Raw genomic sequence first — 17,769 nt, forward strand, 5'->3', positions numbered from 1 at the left:
GTAAAAGAAGCCTCGAATGCACAGCAAAGTTGATGTGAGATTTCAAAACGTTTAAAACCATAACTAGAGACTCAACAAATACAGCAAAGAGCTGCTGTTTTTATGAGTAAGTTCATGTTTAAGTTGTTATTCAGCACTGTCAACACTTTGTTCAACACTTTTATTATCCATAAAATGAGTGTTTCGATAAGCTTTAGTTGTAATTATTAGCAGCTTGTGTATTTTATTATCTAGGAATATTACACTTTCTCTGGTCATAGGAGTAACAACGGTGCATGAGGCAGAAGTAATGCAGTGCGACTTAAGTTTCGCCATCAGCTGGAAGACTGTGTCCCCTTTTCTCAGCGAAGGGAAGGAGAGAGGAGGGACGGTGAGTCGGGTGAGAGGCATCCTCACAGCTGCTCCCTCCCCTCAGACTGACTATCAGATGCAGACTCAGCTGTGCCTCACAAGTAATACATCAAATGATCTATACCAGTGTGATCATATACCTACATTTTGCAATATGCAGTGATAATGTATTGGGCCTATAGCCTACTGCACAAACCTCTTTGCTACAGTACTGTTTTTAATTGGTTGATGTTGCATAGGCTTATGTTTTCTAAGTCACGTTAGAAAGAACATCTGAGCGGTAGATCTCAGCTTGCATTTTGACTCAGAAAGTGATCTGTCCTCAGAAAAGGTTGGTGACCTCTGCTGTATAGTATGCATACAAACAAAAACAGAGTTCCAAAAATGCAACTCATGCGAGGAAATTTAGATCAAACATAACAGCGAAGAAAACATAAATCTGGTGCAAGCTGCCCATAGCATACTCTCAGCTCCAACACATTGATACCAGGCAATGAAAGAGAAAGCAAGTGATTGGGAGGAGAAGTTTCGGAGCTTACCTTCTGCAAAACAGACATGGGTTGTAAAAGAGAGGGAGATAGAGAAAAGACAACTTGAAGAGAACCGTTCGTTTCAGACAAACACACAACCATACACACAGAACCTCCACAGATAAAATGTGTATTACTTTGACTACATAGAGGGTGGATGCCACTCAAAGCATTAGAAATGGAGGAGCTACTACCATTACCATGATATGAGAGGGCTTGAGAAGTATCTATCGAAGCTTTTCCAAAATACCACTTCACCAGACCTGGGTTCAAATACTATTTGAAATATTTCAAATACTTTCAAAGTTTGCTTGAGCCTTCCCGGAATGTGAGATGGGCAGTTTGAAGTATTGGGATTATTTTATTGGACCATTTAAAGCAAGCAAGCTCAATCAAGTACAGATTTTATATTATTACAAAATATCATTTGAACCCTGGACTTCACTACCCACTACTTCCATTATGATGGTATATAAAGGTCTATAACGGTCTATAATAGTGATTGGAAGACATACCTCCAGTAGATGTCCAGTGAGGGGCCTCCACAGGATCTCTATACGGTCCATGTTAACCAGGCCGGTCTCCAGCAGCTTGGCCACCGCAAACAGAGATGGCTCCTGGACACAGGACGAGAACAGAACATAGGAGTGACTGGTTCAGTGGATATAAGCATTATTACACATTTAGTAACACAAGGCGGCACATTCAGAAGATGGGGAGGTCATACATTGTTGCTCTGGCTACATGCATGTGTAGTAGTTACCTTGTTAGTCCCATAGGCCATCTCCACAGCTTCCAGAGAGAGGGAGCATAGTGCGTTGATCAGGTGATGCAGTGACACGTCGTCTAAGTACTGGGAGCTCTCAAAGAGCCTAGACAGGATGCTGGAGATGACAGGCAGGTCCGTCATCACAGCCGTGGTCAGCACCTGTAACCAACAGACATCATAGAGGAGTCAGAGAGTTGACAGGTTCAGGTGGACTGTGGGTCGTCTGTAATATCCAGCAAAGCAAAGTATCTTAGTGTGGTCTCTAGCTTTAAAGGCTGAAGGGCAGTAGTGAATGGCCAATGAAACTCTACTGCTAATTGATGCAGAGAATTGAATTAAGTACAGTGTGACTACGTAAGGCAGGGCAATAGATTGGTGGTCGTGTCTTACCGTGCTTGGCCCCTCTACTGCACGACCAGGCTTCAGAGCACCTCCAACCCCAGGCTTCAGGCCTAGGATCCACACCAGGTGCTGGGAGAGGAGCGGGAAGGTGGAAGATGGACAGAACAGGAAGAGTGGAGAGGGTGGTGAGAAAAGTCAAAGAAAGAGTGATTCACTCAGACTACTTCCACCATATAATCAGAACAGAAAAACCTGTTTTAATTCATTTAAATATTTAGGCTTGTCAATAGCAACAACAAAAAAAATAAGGAAATCCCAGCTTGGTTATAATACGCTGTAGAACAGTGCCAGTGTGTGTGTGTGTGGCAGAGGAGGCTGGTGGGAGGAGCTATAGGAGGACAGGCTCATTGTAATGGCTGGAATGGAATAAATGGAACAATATCAAACAAATCAAACATAGGGAAACCACGTTTGACTGTTCCATTTATTCAATTCCAGCCATTACAATGAGCCCGTCCTACCAGCGTCCTCTGGTGTGTGGTGGACACAGGTGGTAGTGTACCTGCAGCGTGGCCAGCACCAGCTGCCAGGAGGTTCCCAGCACTGCCCCGTGGCAGTGGGCCAGGTTCAACAGGGCCCGCATACACTGGATATTCTTAGCTGTCAGCTGATAGAGGGAGAGATGGAGTTATGCAACACTACTGTTTGTATGTGTGAACCTCTAAGATGTGCCCATACGGTGCTCTCCAGTTGTGGTGTTGTAGGAATGTTGTGTAGAGGTACCAAAAGTATGTGGACACCTGCTTGTCCATTAATATGGAGTTGGTCCCCCGTTTGCTGCTTAAACAGCCTCCACTCTTCTGGGAAGGCTTTCCACTAGATGTTGGAACATTGCTGCGGGGACTTGCTTCCATTAAGGCACAAGAGCATTAGTGAGGTCAGGCTCTGATGTTGGGCGATTAGGCCTGGCTCGCAGTCGGCATTCCAATTCATCCCAAAGGTGTTCAATGGGGTTGAGGTCAGGGCTCTGTGCAGGTCAGTCAAGTTCTTCCACACCGATCAACAAACCATTTCTGTATGGACCTCGCTTTATGCATGGGGACATTGTCATGCTGAAACAGGAAAGGGTCTTCCCCAAACTGTTGCCACAAAGTTGGAAGCACAGAATCGTCTAGAATGTAATTGTATGCTGTAGCGTTAAGATTTCCCTTCACTTGAATTAAGGGGCCTAGCCCGAACCATGAAAAACAGCCCCAGACCATTATTCCTCCTCCACCTAACTTTACAGTTGGCACTATGCAGTCGGATAGGTAGCGTTCTCCTGGCATCCTTCAAACCCAGATTTGTCCGTCGGACTGCCAGATGTTGAAGCATGATTCATTACTCCAGAGAACGCATTTCCGCTGGTCCAGAGTCCAATGGCGGCGAGCTTTAAACCACTCCAGCCAAAGCTTGACATTGCGCACAGTGATCTTAGGCTTGTGAGCATGGAAACCCATTTCATGAAGCTCCCGACGAACAGTTATTGTGCCGACGTTGCATCCAGAGGCAGTTTGGAACTCGGTAGTGAGTGTTGCGATTTTTATGCGGAACACGCTTCAGCACTCGACGGTCCCATTCTGTGAGCTTGTGTGGCCTACCACTTCATGGCTGAGCCGTTGTTGCTCCTAGACATTTCCACTTCACAATAACAGCACTTACAGTTGACTGGGGCAGCTCTAGCAGGGCAGAAATTTGACGAACTGACTTGTTGGAAAGGTAGCATCCTATGATGGTGCCACGTTGAATGTCACTGAGCTCTTCAGTAAGGCTATTCTACTGACAGTGTTTGTCTATGGAGATTGCATGGCGGTGTGCTCAATTTTATACACCTGTCAGCAACGGGTGTGGCTGAAATAGCCGAATCCACTAATTTGAAGGGTTGTCCACATACTTTTGTATATATAGTGTATCTTACCACCACGGTGGCCTCTAGATGAGGTGTTGTAGTAATGTTGTGTAGAGGTAATCTTACCACCACGGTGCCTTGGGGCTGTAGAGAGAGAGGCTGTCCCACAGCCACCACCTGCTGATGAGACTCACTGGAGGAACTGATGATCTGAACACTCTGGCCCTGGATGGAGTAGGCTGAGGAGGACAGGAGAACACACACATGTTTTATTTGAGTCCACAACAAAAGTAATCACAAGGACCAAATCTTTTGGAGGTCCAAAAATATATTTAGACTCATTGGTCCACACGATGAGTTCCTTCTTTTTTCTTCATGATGTACCTCACAGACAGACAGACAGACAGCCCTGATAATAATAACACAACGTCGGTCATTTCCATGTATATACTTCACTGAGTGACTGTGACAAACCAGCTACATGCTACAGAGACTTGATTTATTAACTCCCAAGCAAACATCGATCCTGCTGAAGCCAATTTGCAAGCTCGATCTATCACAGCAAATATGCAAATAGTGTGTGTGTGCTTGAGCGAGAGCGTGTGTATCCCCCCCATTCATCTTGGTGTTACTAATTAGAGGGAATAGGGAAACAGTTGAGGCACAGCCAGGATTAATGACATATAAGTGGGGCATCACAGTGGTTAGTATGGAGATCACACACAGCAACGGCTCTAGAGCTTCACACTCTCACAAACGTATACAGACAGAGAGACTTGGGGTGAAAAGCGCATGAAGTGTACAAATAAACAACTAACTACCGGCTTATCAAGTTCCTCAGAGGCATGTATGTACAGTGGGATTTTTTTTTATTTAGTCAGCCACCAATTGTGCAAGTTCTCCCACTTAAAAAGATGAGAGAGGCCTGTAATTTTCATCATAGGTACACGTCAACTATGACAGACAAAATGAGGAAAAAAAATCCAGAAAATCACATTGTAGGATTTTTTATGAATTTATTTGCAAATTATGGTGGAAAATAAGTATTTGGTCAATAACAAAAGTTTCTCAATACTTTGTTATATACCCTTTGTTGGCAATGACACAGGTCAAACGTTTTCTGTAAGTCTTCACAAGGTTTTCACACACTGTTGCTGGTATTTTGGCCCATTCCTCCATGCAGATCTCCTCTAGAGCAGTGATGTTTTGGGGCTGTCGCTGGGCAACACAGACTTTCAACTCCTTCCAAAGATTTTCTATGGGGTTGAGATCTGGAGACTGGCTAGGCCACTCCAGGACCTTGAAATGCTTCTTACGAAGCCACTCCTTCGTTGCCCGGGCGGTGTGTTTGGGCTCATTGTCATGCTGAAAGACCCATCCACGTTTCATCTTCAATGCCCTTGCTGATGGAAGGAGGTTTTCACTCAAAATCTCACGATACATGGCCCCATTAATTATTTCCTTTACACGGATCAGTCGTCCTGGTCCCTTTGCAGAAAAACAGCCCCAAAGCATGATGTTTCCACCCCCATGCTTCACAGTAGGTATGGTGTTCTTTGGGTGCAACTCAGCATTCTTTGTCCTCCAAACACGACGAGTTGAGTTTTTACCAAAAAGTTATATTTTGGTTTCATCTGACCATATGACATTCTCCCAATCCTCTTCTGGATCATCCAAATGCACTCTAGCAAACTTCAGACGGGCCTGGACATGTACTGGCTTAAGCAGGGGGACACGTCTGGCACTGCAGGATTTGAGTCCCTGGCGGCGTAGTGTGTTACTGATGGTAGGCTTTGTTACTTTGGTCCCAGCTCTCTGCAGGTCATTCACTAGGTCCCCCCGTGTGGTTCTGGGATTTTTGCTCACCGTTCTTGTGATCATTTTGACCCCACGGGGTGAGATCTTGCGTGGAGCCCCAGATCGAGGGAGATTATCAGTGGTCTTGTATGTCTTCCATTTCCTAATAATTGCTCCCACAGTTGATTTCTTCAAACCAAGCTGCTTACCTATTGCAGATTCAGTCTTCCCAGCCTGGTGCAGGTCTACAATTTTGTTTCTGGTGTCCATTGACAGCTCTTTGGTCTTGGCCATAGTGGAGTTTGGAGTGTGACTGTTTGAGGTTGTGGACAGGTGTCTTTTATACTGATAAGTTCAAACAGGTGCCATTAATACAGGTAACGAGTGGAGGACAGAGGAGCCTCTTAAAGAAGAAGTTACAGGTCTGTGAGAGCCAGAAATCTTGCTTGTTTGTAGGTGACCAAATACTTATTTTCCACCATAATTTGCAAATAAATTCATTAAAAATCCTACAATGTGATATTCTGGAGAAAGAAAATCTCAATTTGTCTGTCATAGTTGACGTGTACATATGATGACAATTACAGGCCTCTCTCTCATCTTTTTAAGTGGGGGAACTTGCACAATTGGTGGCTGACTAAATACTTTTTTCCCCCACTGTATAATTATCACAGAGCTGATGTAGCAAAGCCATGAGAGAAGACCGCTATGAACGCACACAAGCTTGCGCTGTCACACAAGCATGCACCCACCCACGCACACAGGGTACTGACGTACACGCGCCAGTGTTTCCCCTAGACATTTTTGGAGGGTGCGTGGTAGTGGCCAATGGCGCGGTTTTAGAGGCTGTCTTCTTAGCTGCAGAAAAAATGTTGCTGTTTTAAAGCGAATTTCTCGCAATTCTACACATTTTGCCACGGAGCTGAGAGAACATTTTCAGTTTTAAAGCAAATTTCCTTCACTTATACACATTTTGCTTATGCCTTGTTCTTATGCTATCTGACTGACTCAAACATTACAACAAAATTAATGGGGGTCCAATGCCATACAATTTTTGGAATTTTAGATTCTCCCTGACTGTCTAGCTTTTATTTAGGTGATTATTAGTTCTCAAAGATTAACTTATGTAAAAATGTTGCTCCATTATCTTTTCAACATACTTTATATCTGGTTTTAGTAGTTTAAGTTTACACTGAAAACGTTTTACGATCCCAAATGTTTAGTAAAAATGTTTTTGCAGTAGCGGCCACGATTTAGCAGCCACGACTGACCCTTGTTGTTAAGGTTGGCTGTATTACTGCTGAGGACGGTCAGGGCGTAGTGTGGGGGCAGCGAGGCCTTGCAGATGGCTGTGATGAAGGCGTCGCGGGGCGTCACCAGGCCCAGGCGACCACACAGCGACGCCACGGTCAGCTCTGCCTTCAGGATGCTCTCTGTCGCCGTCTCATCTGTACTGGAGGGGGACGAGACACAGAGGGGGTTATGGGTTTGGAACAAATGTTGATGAAGGCCTAACTGCCGCAACGTCTTCACTTTTTGCCGTGAGAAAAAGATTTTCATAAAACGGTTTAATCTGCAGACCCCTTACACAGCAACTTATGGTCTAGGGACCATAGTTGCTGGGCGCAGTAGTTTCAATAACTTTTGTTGCTCCTGACCTTGAGTTTCCCCTGTCACACTATCAAGTTACTTTGAGAGGATTCTAAATACCTTTACTTTGAGGGGATCCTAAATACATTTACTTTGAGGGGTAGTTTAATACATTTACTTTGAGGGGTAACTAAATACATTTACTTTGAGGGGATACTAAATGCATTTACTTTGAGGGGTAACTAAATACATTTACTTTGAGGGGTAACTAAATACATTTACTTTGAGGGTGTACTAAATGCATTTACTTTGAGGGGATACTAAATGCATTTACTTTGAGGGGATACTAAATGCATTTACTTTGAGGGGATACTAAATACATTTACTTTGAGGTGATATATAAGGAGGGTTGTTTACCTGGCGTCCAGCAGGAGAGAGAGGGCAGCCAGTAGACCACACCAACACGCACTGACCATCTCCTCCCAGACCAGATGGGCTCCTGACAGAGACACACTAGTTAGCAACATAGGGGAAAAGCAATATACATTTGTACAGATATCTATATTTAAAATGCTACGTTAGCTTTTGAATAGGGATGACAACAGAGTGCATCACTGTGGTAAGTCTACATTGATAAACTCCCTCAGGAACTGTATGCATTGGATTGACCACTAGAGGTCAGAAAAGAGCTTCAAAGTTCAAGATTTGCACATGTACAGTATGTGAAGCTAGGATTCAGCCCTTTCTGTCAGCCCAGAGAAGCCCCCCGGTCCTAACCCCTAACCCTCATCCCCCTCCCCTCTTCCCCTCTCTTCACCAGGCTCAGGCTGGGTGTTCTGGTCTGGGTTGGCCTCCCTGCGTACAGCCGCCTCCTCCTCCTCCTTGGCCAATTCTCTCTCTATCATGGAGGTGATGCCTCGGACCAGGTCCAGCAGGGCGCTGAAGGCCACAGACATGGCATAACCCTCTGGGATAGACGGGGGCTCCACCTTGTCCAACATCTCCAGACTGGCGGAGGAAGAGAGAGTAATGATGTGAATGAGAGTGTGTGTGTGTGTGTGTGTGTGTGTGTGTGTTAGCGTGTGTGCAGATGCTGAGAACCACTTCTCTACCCTGCTGAGTTGTATGAATGTGCGAACAATACATCACAAGGGGCTGCGTGCAATCACTATTGTTCAGCTCCTACTAACAAACTATTTTTCACTGGACTGCTGCTTATTTAAACACCTGCAGGATCAGCTGTCCCTGGCCAATTGTTCATTACAGAAACACAATGTGGAAGTAGATGTTTTGACAACTCTTTCTCCTGCATCAACAAACCAGCTTCTATTATATCAAAACACCAGCATTGCTCAATCGCATCATAATTACAGCGAACAGATGCTACTCCCTCCCTCGCATTTTCAACTCTGCAGTGTTAAATAGCGAATGTGCCTACTCTGGTCTTGGCACATGTGCACTAGCCAACAGCTCCCAGATACAGTGCAGGTAGGATAGTTTACATGACATTATTATGGATAAGAGCAAGAATATTTTTAGTTGTCAAACGGCAGTCAAGCATTGATCATCATGTCACCAGAATAAGACCCTTGATATTTATTGGAAAGGAGCATCAAGCTCATCACTGTGCACTTTCACCACCCTGTAAAGTTAATCATAGCCTAATACAATGCATGGTTTCCCGAGTCGTAGTCTCGTCGTAGTGGGAGGACCACACACCATATCATCGCGTGACTCCAAGTTTACTTTGATATGATGGTTATTATATCAATATTTACGCATAAAGGCGTTACCATTACCATTTCTCGCATAATTAATTTGACTAACACAAATAAGATCCCACCATATCGAACAAACAAATGATCTGTTGGCATTTGTAAAATTGTACCAAAACTTCCTGTTCCCATCACAGCTGTCGTGATTTTCTTTTATATAGTATGACTTTACGCGCATTAAAACTGTGGATGGAAACGTGGTTCCTGTGTGTAATAATTGGATTGACGATTCATATCTAGACAGCAATAGCTAGATGTCTAGTGTATGTCTCTCTGTGTATGTCTCTCTGTGTGTGTGTGTGTGTGTGTGAGAGTGTGTGTGTGTGTGTGTGTGTGTGTGTGTAGTACTACTCACTAGGTAGCCTTGGCGCTGCCCTGTACACTGACGGTCATGAGGGGGATCCAGGTACCGCGGTACTCAAAGGCAGCCTGTGTGGTTAGACTCCCACCCTGACCTCCTGCTCCTAGACCCACCTGGGCAGCCCCCTGGGCCCCCGACCCAGACCCACCTAGGGAGGGAGACAGAGAGAAACGAGGGAGAGAGAGATGGAGGGAAGGAAGGAGAAAAAGAGAGTGTGCTGTTAGTGATGGGTTGGAACAAAAGCATGCACCCTGCAGACCACACTCTCCTGTACCCTTCTGAGTTGCCTACTCCTATCCTAGACTTTCCTTTACTTCACTTCACCATAGATTCCACTACATTATATGTCAAAAGCTATAACACGAAAGGTCAACACTCCTGACCGGTGGAAGCGTTGGTAGCAGCAGGGTTTCCTGTGTTGAGGACAATAAAGAGGGACTGGATGAAGGAGCCCAGAGCATTGACAATGTCCCTGAACACCTTGGTGGAGTGCTGCTTCATGTCATAGGACAGGCAGAAAGACCTGGGTGAACAGGGGGAGAGGAGGAGAGGGGAGATGAAGGGAGTTAGAAAAGTGGATGGCTTGGCAGAACATAGAATCTAATATGTGGGTGCTTACAGTGAGGGAAAAAAGTATTTGATCCCCTGCTGATTTTGTACGTTTGCCCACTGACAAAGAAATGATCAGTCTATAATTTTAATGGTAGGTTTATTTGAACAGTGAGAGACAGAATAACAACAAAAAAATCCAGAAAAACGCATGTCATAAATGTTATGAATTGATTTGCATTTTAATGAGGGAAATTAGTATTTGACCCCTCTGCAAAATAAGACTTAGTACTTGGTGGCAAAACCCTTGTTGGCACTCACAGAGGTCAGACGTTTCTTGTAGTTGGCCACCAGGTTTGCACACATCTCAGGAGGGATTTTGTCCCACTCCTCTTTGCAGATCTTCTCCAAGTCATTAAAGTTTCGAGGCTGACGTTTGGCAACTCGAACCATCAGCTCCCTCCACAGATTTTCTATGAGATTAAGGTCTGGAGACTGACTAGGCCACTCCAGGACCTTAATGTGCTTCTTCTTGAGCCACTCCTTTGTTGCCTTGGCCGTGTGTTTTGGGTCATTGTCATGCTGGAATACCCATCCACGACCCATTTTCCATGCCCTGGCTGAGGGAAGGAGGTTCTCACCCTAGATTTGACGGTACATGGCCCCGTCCATCGTCCCTTTAATGCGGTGAAGTTGTCCTGTCCCCTTAGCAGAAAAACACCCCCAAAGCATAATGTTTCCACCTCCATGTGGGATGGTGTTCTTGGGGTCATAGGCAGCATTCCTCCTCCTCCAAACACGGCGAGTTGAGTTGATGCCAAAGAGCTCCGTTTTGGTCTTGTCAAAAACGCATGTCAAAAATGGTATGAATTGATTTGCATTTTAATGAGGGAAATAAGTATTTGACCCCCTCTCAATCAGAAAGATTTCTGGCTCCCAGGTGTCTTTTATACAGGTAACGAGCTGAGATTAGGAGCACACTCTTAAAGGGAGTGCTCCTAATCTCAGCTTATTACCTGTATAAAAGACACCTGTCCACAGAAGCAATCAATCAATCAGATTCCAAACTCTCCACCATGGCCAAGACCAAAGAGCTCTCCAAGGATGTCAGGGACAAGATTGTAGACCTACACAAGGCTGGAATGGGCTACAAGACCATCGCCAAGTAGCTTGGTGAGAAGGTGACAACAGTTGGTTTGATTATTCGCAAATGGAAGAAACACAAAATAACTGTAAATCTCCCTCGGCCTGGGGCTCCATGCAAGATCTCACCTCGTGGAGTTGCAATGATCATGAGAACGGTAAGGAATCAGCCCAGAACTACACGGGAGGATCTTGTCAATAATCTCAAGGCAGCTGGGACCATAGTCACCAAGAAAACAATTGGTAACACACTACGCCGTGAAGGACTGAAATCCTGCAGCGCCCGCAAGGTCCCCCTGCTCAAGAAAGCACATATACATGCCCATCTGAAGTTTGCCAATGAACATCTGAATGATTCAGAGGAGAACTGGGTGAAAGTGTTGTGGTCAGATGAGACCAAAACGGAGCTCTTTGGCATCAACTCAACTTGCCGTGTTTGGAGGAGGAGGAATGCTGCCTATGACCCCAAGAACACCATCCCACATGGAGGTGGAAACATTATGCTTTGGGGGTGTTTTTCTGCTAAGGGGACAGGACAACTTCACCGCATCAAAGGGACGATGGACGGGGGCCATGTACCGTCAAATCTTGGGTGAGAACCTCCTTCCTTCAACCAGGGCATGGAAAATGGGTCGTTGATGGGTATTCCAGCATGACAATGACCCAAAACACACGGCCAAGGCAACAAAGGAGTGGCTCAAGAAGAAGCACATTAAGGTCCTGGAGTGGCCTAGCCAGTCTCCAGACCCTAATACCATAGAAAATCTGTGGAGGGAGCTGAAGGTTCGAGTTGCCAAACGTCAGCCTCGAAACCTTAATGACTTGGAGAAGATCTGCAAAGAGGAGTGGGACAAAATCCCTCCTGAGATGTGTGCAAACCTGGTGGCCAACTACAAGAAACGTCTGACCTCTGTGAGTGCCAACAAGGGTTTTGCCACCAAGTACTAAGTCAGTATTTGACCCCTCTGCAAAACATAATTTCCCTCATTAAAATGCAAATCAATTTATAAAATTTTTGACATGCGTTTTTCTGGATTTTTTGTTGTTGTTATTCTGTCTCTCACTGTTCAAATAAACCTACCATTAAAATTATAGACTGATCATTTCTTTGTCAGTGGGCAAACGTACAAAATCAGCAGGGGATCAAATACTTTTTTTCCCTCACTGTATATCTGTCCTGTTTCACACATGTACAAGCATATATTATACACTTGTGTGAAATGGAAGTTAAGTGGTAAGTTTAGTGATGAGGGTGTGTGTATGTGTGCGGTAAGGTTAGTATCAAAGGTGTACGGTAAGGTCAGTGGAGTGTGTGTGTGTGTGTGTGTATTGAGGGTGTATGTGTGTGCGCTCCTCCTCACCGTAGCAGGTGTGGCTGTACACACAGCCTGTGGACTGACTCCACGGCAACAGCTCTGAGCCACTGAGGCTTCTCTCCATCCAAGAACTTCACCAGCAGAGACAGGAAGATCTCACACTCTGTCACCTACAGCAACACAGACAAACACACACCTCAATCCTCAGCTCCCCAAGCTAACTATCCACACATTTCTGGCTCTACAATAAGACAACAGGATTTGTGGAAAATTGGAATTGGAATTTCAGCTTACTTCCTGAATTCAAATGGACTTGACCCTAACTATAGTTCCTGCCTTGGCTCTCACTACTAGACTGTAGTTGTGTTTGATGATTTAGGTACAGAGAACACAGTACTTGGTAGTAGATAACTGTAACTGACTCTCACCAGTTGGCTGTAGAAGTGCTTGATAACCCTAGGGACTCACCAGTTGGCTGTAGAAGTGTTTGATAACCCCAGGGACTCACCAGGTGGCTGTAGAAGTGTTTGATAACCCCAGGGACTCACCAGTTGGCTGTAGAAGTGCTTGATAACCCCAGGGACTCACCAGTTGGCTGTAGAAGTGCTTGATAACCCCAGGGACTCACCAGTTGGCTGTAGAAGTGTTTGATAACCCAGGGACTCACCAGTTGGCTGTAGAAGTGTTTGATAACCCCAGGGACTCACCAGTTGGCTGTATAAGTGCTTGATAACCCCAGGGACTCACCAGTAGGCTGTATAAGTGCTTGATAACCCCAGGGACTCACCAGTTGGCTGTAGAAGTGTTTGATAACCCAGGGACTCACCAATTGGCTGTAGAAGTGTTTGATAACCCCAGGGACTCACCAGTTGGCTGTAGAAGTGTTTGATAACCCCAGGGACTCACCAGTTGGCTGTAGAAGTGTTTTTTATAACCACAGAGACACACAAGTAGGCTGTATAAGTGTTTGATAACCACAGAGACTCACCAGTAGGCTGTAGAAGTGTTTGATGAGCACAGACACCACTCTGAGCAGCCTCATGCAGATGGGGAAGTAGGGTTTTTCTACAGGGGCTGGGGAGGCGGCACTGCTGTTGCCCTGACGGAACTTGATGTTGGGGGAGAACAGCTTGATGACCAGCGGACACACACGCTCCTTCAGCAGGAAGCTGAACTCCTGGTGCTACACAGGGGTCAGAGGTTAGAGGGCAACAGGTGGGGTCCGCAGAGGTGGGGGTCACAGTACAAATACAAGACATACCTACAGTGAGATGACATGTATTCTATATATATATATATTGTATTCCATTTCAATGCACATAATACTTGATTGTATTGTATTGCATTGTTTTGTACCATACTTTACTGCACCATATTGTATTAAGTTGTATTGCATTGTAAAGTATAATACTGTACTGTGTTGTACTGTGTGTTCACCTGCAGGAAGACCCCAGGGAAGTCATTGAGGACCGACTCCAGGAGCTCCAGACCAAACGTCCGCGTCATCTCTGTCATCCCTACCAGCCAGTAGGGGGCGTCAGCATTCACTAGCTGACATAGATCCTGGAGGGACACACACACGAAAATGGGGATGTAGACATACACATAGGACAGCTGGAGACAGCTACTAGCATTGCCTCTGTGATACAGTCTGGAAGTCTGGGCTGTACATATCTAATGACAGCATCGCTGTTTCATTCCACAAAACCCTTCCCTCCCTTCCCTCGTTCCCTCCCCCTGCCCTCCTTCCCTTGTTCCCTCCCCCTGCCCTCCTTCCCTTGTTCCCTCCCCCTGCCCTCCTTCCCTTGTTCCCTCCCCCTGCCCTCCTTCCCTTACCCTTCCCTCGTTCCCTCCCTTACCTCAGTCTTCCATACCTCTTTAACTCTACCCTAGCTACACTGCCTCTTCTGATGGAAGAGAGTTGAATGTTGGGTACTGTGAGAGGTATGGAGGACTGTCTCCTCCTGGTGGCGTACCTGGAACAGCATGTAGGCGTCTTTCGCACTGGGCCTCAGGGTGCTGACAGACCTCCGGTTAGTGTTACCCTGGACTGGAGGAGGCTGCTCCACGATGTCTGGAGGAGAGGAGGAGAGGAGGAGAGAGGGAGGGAGGAGAGGAGGAGGGAGGAGAGGGGGAAGAGAGGAGGAGAGAGGGAGGGAGGAGAGGGGGAAGAGAGGAGGAGAGAGGGAGGGAGGAGAGGGGGAAGAGAGGAGGAGAGAGGGAGGGAGGAGAGGAGGAAGAGAGGAGGAAAGAGGGAAAGAGGGGGAAGAGAGAGGTGAAAAGGGGGTTGAGGAGAGAGGGAGGGGGAGAGAAAACATCAGAAACAGCTGTGGCTACAAGCCTGGAGGGATCAATCGCTCATCAAACAACGACACACACACTCTCAGAAAAGACCAGTCCAACTCCTACCTCAAGAGTCCATCAATTAAATTGTGATTTCCAATCCCAGTGATACTAAACCAAGACGTAGAGTGGAAAGAGAGCAGTGTGAAAACTAAAGGGGCCGAACCAAAACCATCATGTATTCATTGAAGTCATGGGATAAGCTGCTTTAGACAATCTAAGGAGAAACGAACTCCCTTCCCTTCCTCTGTGGCATGGTCAAAGTTAGAGGAGAGGGGAATGGTAGGAGGGAGGAAATGGGATGTTAGAATACTGATGTACAGTTCTGTGGCTGCATCGTCCACCTTTCATCCAAAGTGTACACTTGCAGTCTTCCCTTCATGGATCTAACAATGACTTAACTCTAAATCATTGGACAAAAGAAAACGGTTCGGGAACTCCATTTCCCATGAGTGCTCTGCTCTGCCCTGACCTTTGAAGCGCTCGTCCTCCGCGACCATCCTCTCGAATACCACGGTGACGACCTGTCTGACGGTGGCGGCGGCCGTGTTGTTGGTGATGTTGTCCTTGGTGAAGTGCAGGCGGAAACACAGCACGATGGCCTGGGAGGGAGGGAGGCGGCGAGGAGAGTCTGTTACAATATCCAGCCTAACATAGCCTACCACCAAGAATCAAGCCATGTACTGGGGAATACATTCTAAGTGGTATGCTAGTATGGACATTGGAACGTAGCCAGATTTACTAAGGCACACATCTGGATTCACGTTGATGTGGAAAATAGTACATGACTCCCATGGCAAATATGAGACGTGTGTGACTGTACTGTCCTGTGAATATATGAAGTGTCTGCAATGTGTGTGCTGAGTGTACGGTACCTTGGACAGGACTTCGTCGTGTACCACGGTGTTGGTGGTGAGCAGAACTAACACAGTCTGCAGCAGCTTCAGTTCCTCCAGCCCGTTCTCCATCAACTGCCACAGCATGTTAATGATGTTCCCTGCTGCAGCCTGATGAACACACACATACATTCAGTTAGACTTGTAGCCTACTTGTACACCCAGGAGGCAGCAACAGTCACAATATACAGGAATGTGACAGAACAGAGGAAGTGAGAGCAGCACTAGAGGTCATAGACACAGACATGTACACACAGATTAACACAGACACACAGGGGAGCAGCCGACCGGACCAGCCCACAGCACATCAGGGTCAGGGAGTCACACTAGCCTTCTTTCAGCCAAACCCAGCCACTGTGGCACTCCAATTACGTTGGCTCAATACCAAACCCCCCCCTTAACCCTCCCCCTTCTTTTTTGCGCGATCCTGCGAGTCACATTGAGTCAGAGTGGTGTCCGGTTTCTACTAGATAACACAGCTACAAAGTCCAAATTGGCTATATCGTAAAAATTCATGAAAATGATCATAATTTAAGGTTAGGGTTTGACATAAGGTTATCAGTGTGGCTAGGGTTAAGTTTTGGTTTAAAATCTGATTTTAAGAACATAAATTGTAGAAATAGGCGGGGTTTATTACTTTGCGGCTGTGTTAACTAGTGATGAGTGTGGTTTCCCAATTCAACTTTGAGCGAGGCATAGTGCCTTTTCAGACACGTCAATCCCTTGCCATTGTTCTTTATTGTAGAAACGTTAGAGATTGAAGATACAGTGCCTCCAGAAAGTATTCATACCCCTTGACTTATTCCACATTTTGTTGTGTTACAGCCTGAATTCAAAATGGATAATGGATTTTTTTTCTTCACCCATCTACTCACAATACCCCATAATGACAATGTGAAAACAAGTTTAGAAATCTTTGCTAATTTATTGAAAATGTAATACAGAAATATCTCATTTACATATTCACACCACCTGAGTCAATACATGTTAGAATCCCCTTTGGCAGCTGTGAGTCTTTCTGGGTAAGTCTCTAAGAGCTTTGCACACCTGGATTGTACATTATTTGCACATTATTCTTTTAAAAATTCTTCAAGCTTTGTCAAGTTGGTTGTTAATCATTGCTAGACTGCCATAGATTTTCAAGCCGATTTAAGTCAAAACTGTAACTAGGCCACTCAGGTAAGCAATTCCAGTGTATATTTGGGCTTGTGTTTTAGATTATTGTCTTGCTGAGGTGAAAATTTCTCCCAGTGTCTGTTGAATAGCAGACAACCAGGTTTTCCTCTAGGATTTTGCCAGTGCTTAGCTTTATTCAAATTATTTTTATCCCCAAAAACTCCCTAGTCCTTGCCGATGACAAGCATACCCATAACATGATGCAGCCACCACCATGCTTGAAAATATGAAGAGTGGTACTCAGTGATGTGTTGTGTTGGATTTGCCCCAAACATAACGCTTTGTATTCAGGACATAAAGTCAATTTTTCTTTAGTGCCTTATTACAAACAGGATGCATGTTTTGGAATATTTATATTCTGTACAGGTTTCCTTCTTTTCATTCTATCATTTAGGTTAATTTTGTAGAGTAACTACAATGTTGTTGATCCATCCTGAATTCTCCTATTACAGACATTAAACTTTGTAACTGTTTTAAAGTCACCATTGCCCTCATGGTGAAATCCCCTAGCGGTTTCCTTCCTCTCCGGCAAGTGAGTTAGGAAGGACACCTGTATCTTTGTAGTGACTGGGTGTATTGATACACCATTCAAAGTGTAATTAATAACTTCACCATGCTCAAAGGGATATTCAAAGAGTGTTTTATTTTACCCATCTACCAATAGGTGCCCTTCTTTGCGAGGCATTGAAAAACCTCCCTGGTCTATGTGGTTGAATCTGTGTTTGAAATTCACTGCTCGACTGAGGGACCATACAGATAATTGTATGTGTGGGGTACAGAGATGAGGTAGTTATTCAAAAAACATGTTCTACACCATTATCGCACACTGAGTGAGTCCAGGCAACTTACTATGTGACTTGTTAAGCATATTTTTACTCCTGAATGTATTTAGGCTTGCCATAACAATGGGGTTGAATACTTACTGACTCAAGACATTTCATAT

General features: G+C 45.3%; 1 protein-coding gene across 2 annotated transcripts in view; it reads right to left on the minus strand.

The window, feature by feature from the left end:
• Positions 1-17,769, minus strand: part of LOC311149071 (protein MON2 homolog) — a 71,405-nt gene that overhangs the window by 28,582 nt on the left and 25,054 nt on the right. For both annotated transcript variants that reach the window (XM_084186175.1, XM_084186174.1), the window contains exons 4-19: positions 15,630-15,761; positions 15,227-15,356; positions 14,388-14,485; positions 13,849-13,974; positions 13,400-13,594; positions 12,457-12,581; positions 9,787-9,926; positions 9,398-9,551; positions 8,085-8,275; positions 7,685-7,766; positions 6,949-7,130; positions 4,007-4,119; positions 2,555-2,659; positions 2,041-2,121; positions 1,645-1,809; positions 1,397-1,498 (exon numbers count right to left, since the gene is read on the minus strand). In XM_084186175.1, coding sequence (XP_084042301.1) covers positions 1,397-1,498; positions 1,645-1,809; positions 2,041-2,121; positions 2,555-2,659; positions 4,007-4,119; positions 6,949-7,130; positions 7,685-7,766; positions 8,085-8,275; positions 9,398-9,551; positions 9,787-9,926; positions 12,457-12,581; positions 13,400-13,594; positions 13,849-13,974; positions 14,388-14,485; positions 15,227-15,356; positions 15,630-15,761 — 2,121 coding nt within the window. The remainder of the gene's footprint in view (positions 1-1,396; positions 1,499-1,644; positions 1,810-2,040; positions 2,122-2,554; positions 2,660-4,006; positions 4,120-6,948; positions 7,131-7,684; positions 7,767-8,084; positions 8,276-9,397; positions 9,552-9,786; positions 9,927-12,456; positions 12,582-13,399; positions 13,595-13,848; positions 13,975-14,387; positions 14,486-15,226; positions 15,357-15,629; positions 15,762-17,769) is intronic.

Source organism: Coregonus lavaretus (genome assembly GCF_964263955.1).
Source record: "Coregonus lavaretus genome assembly, chromosome: 21".
In the NCBI taxonomy this organism is placed as follows: Eukaryota; Metazoa; Chordata; class Actinopteri; order Salmoniformes; family Salmonidae; genus Coregonus; species Coregonus lavaretus.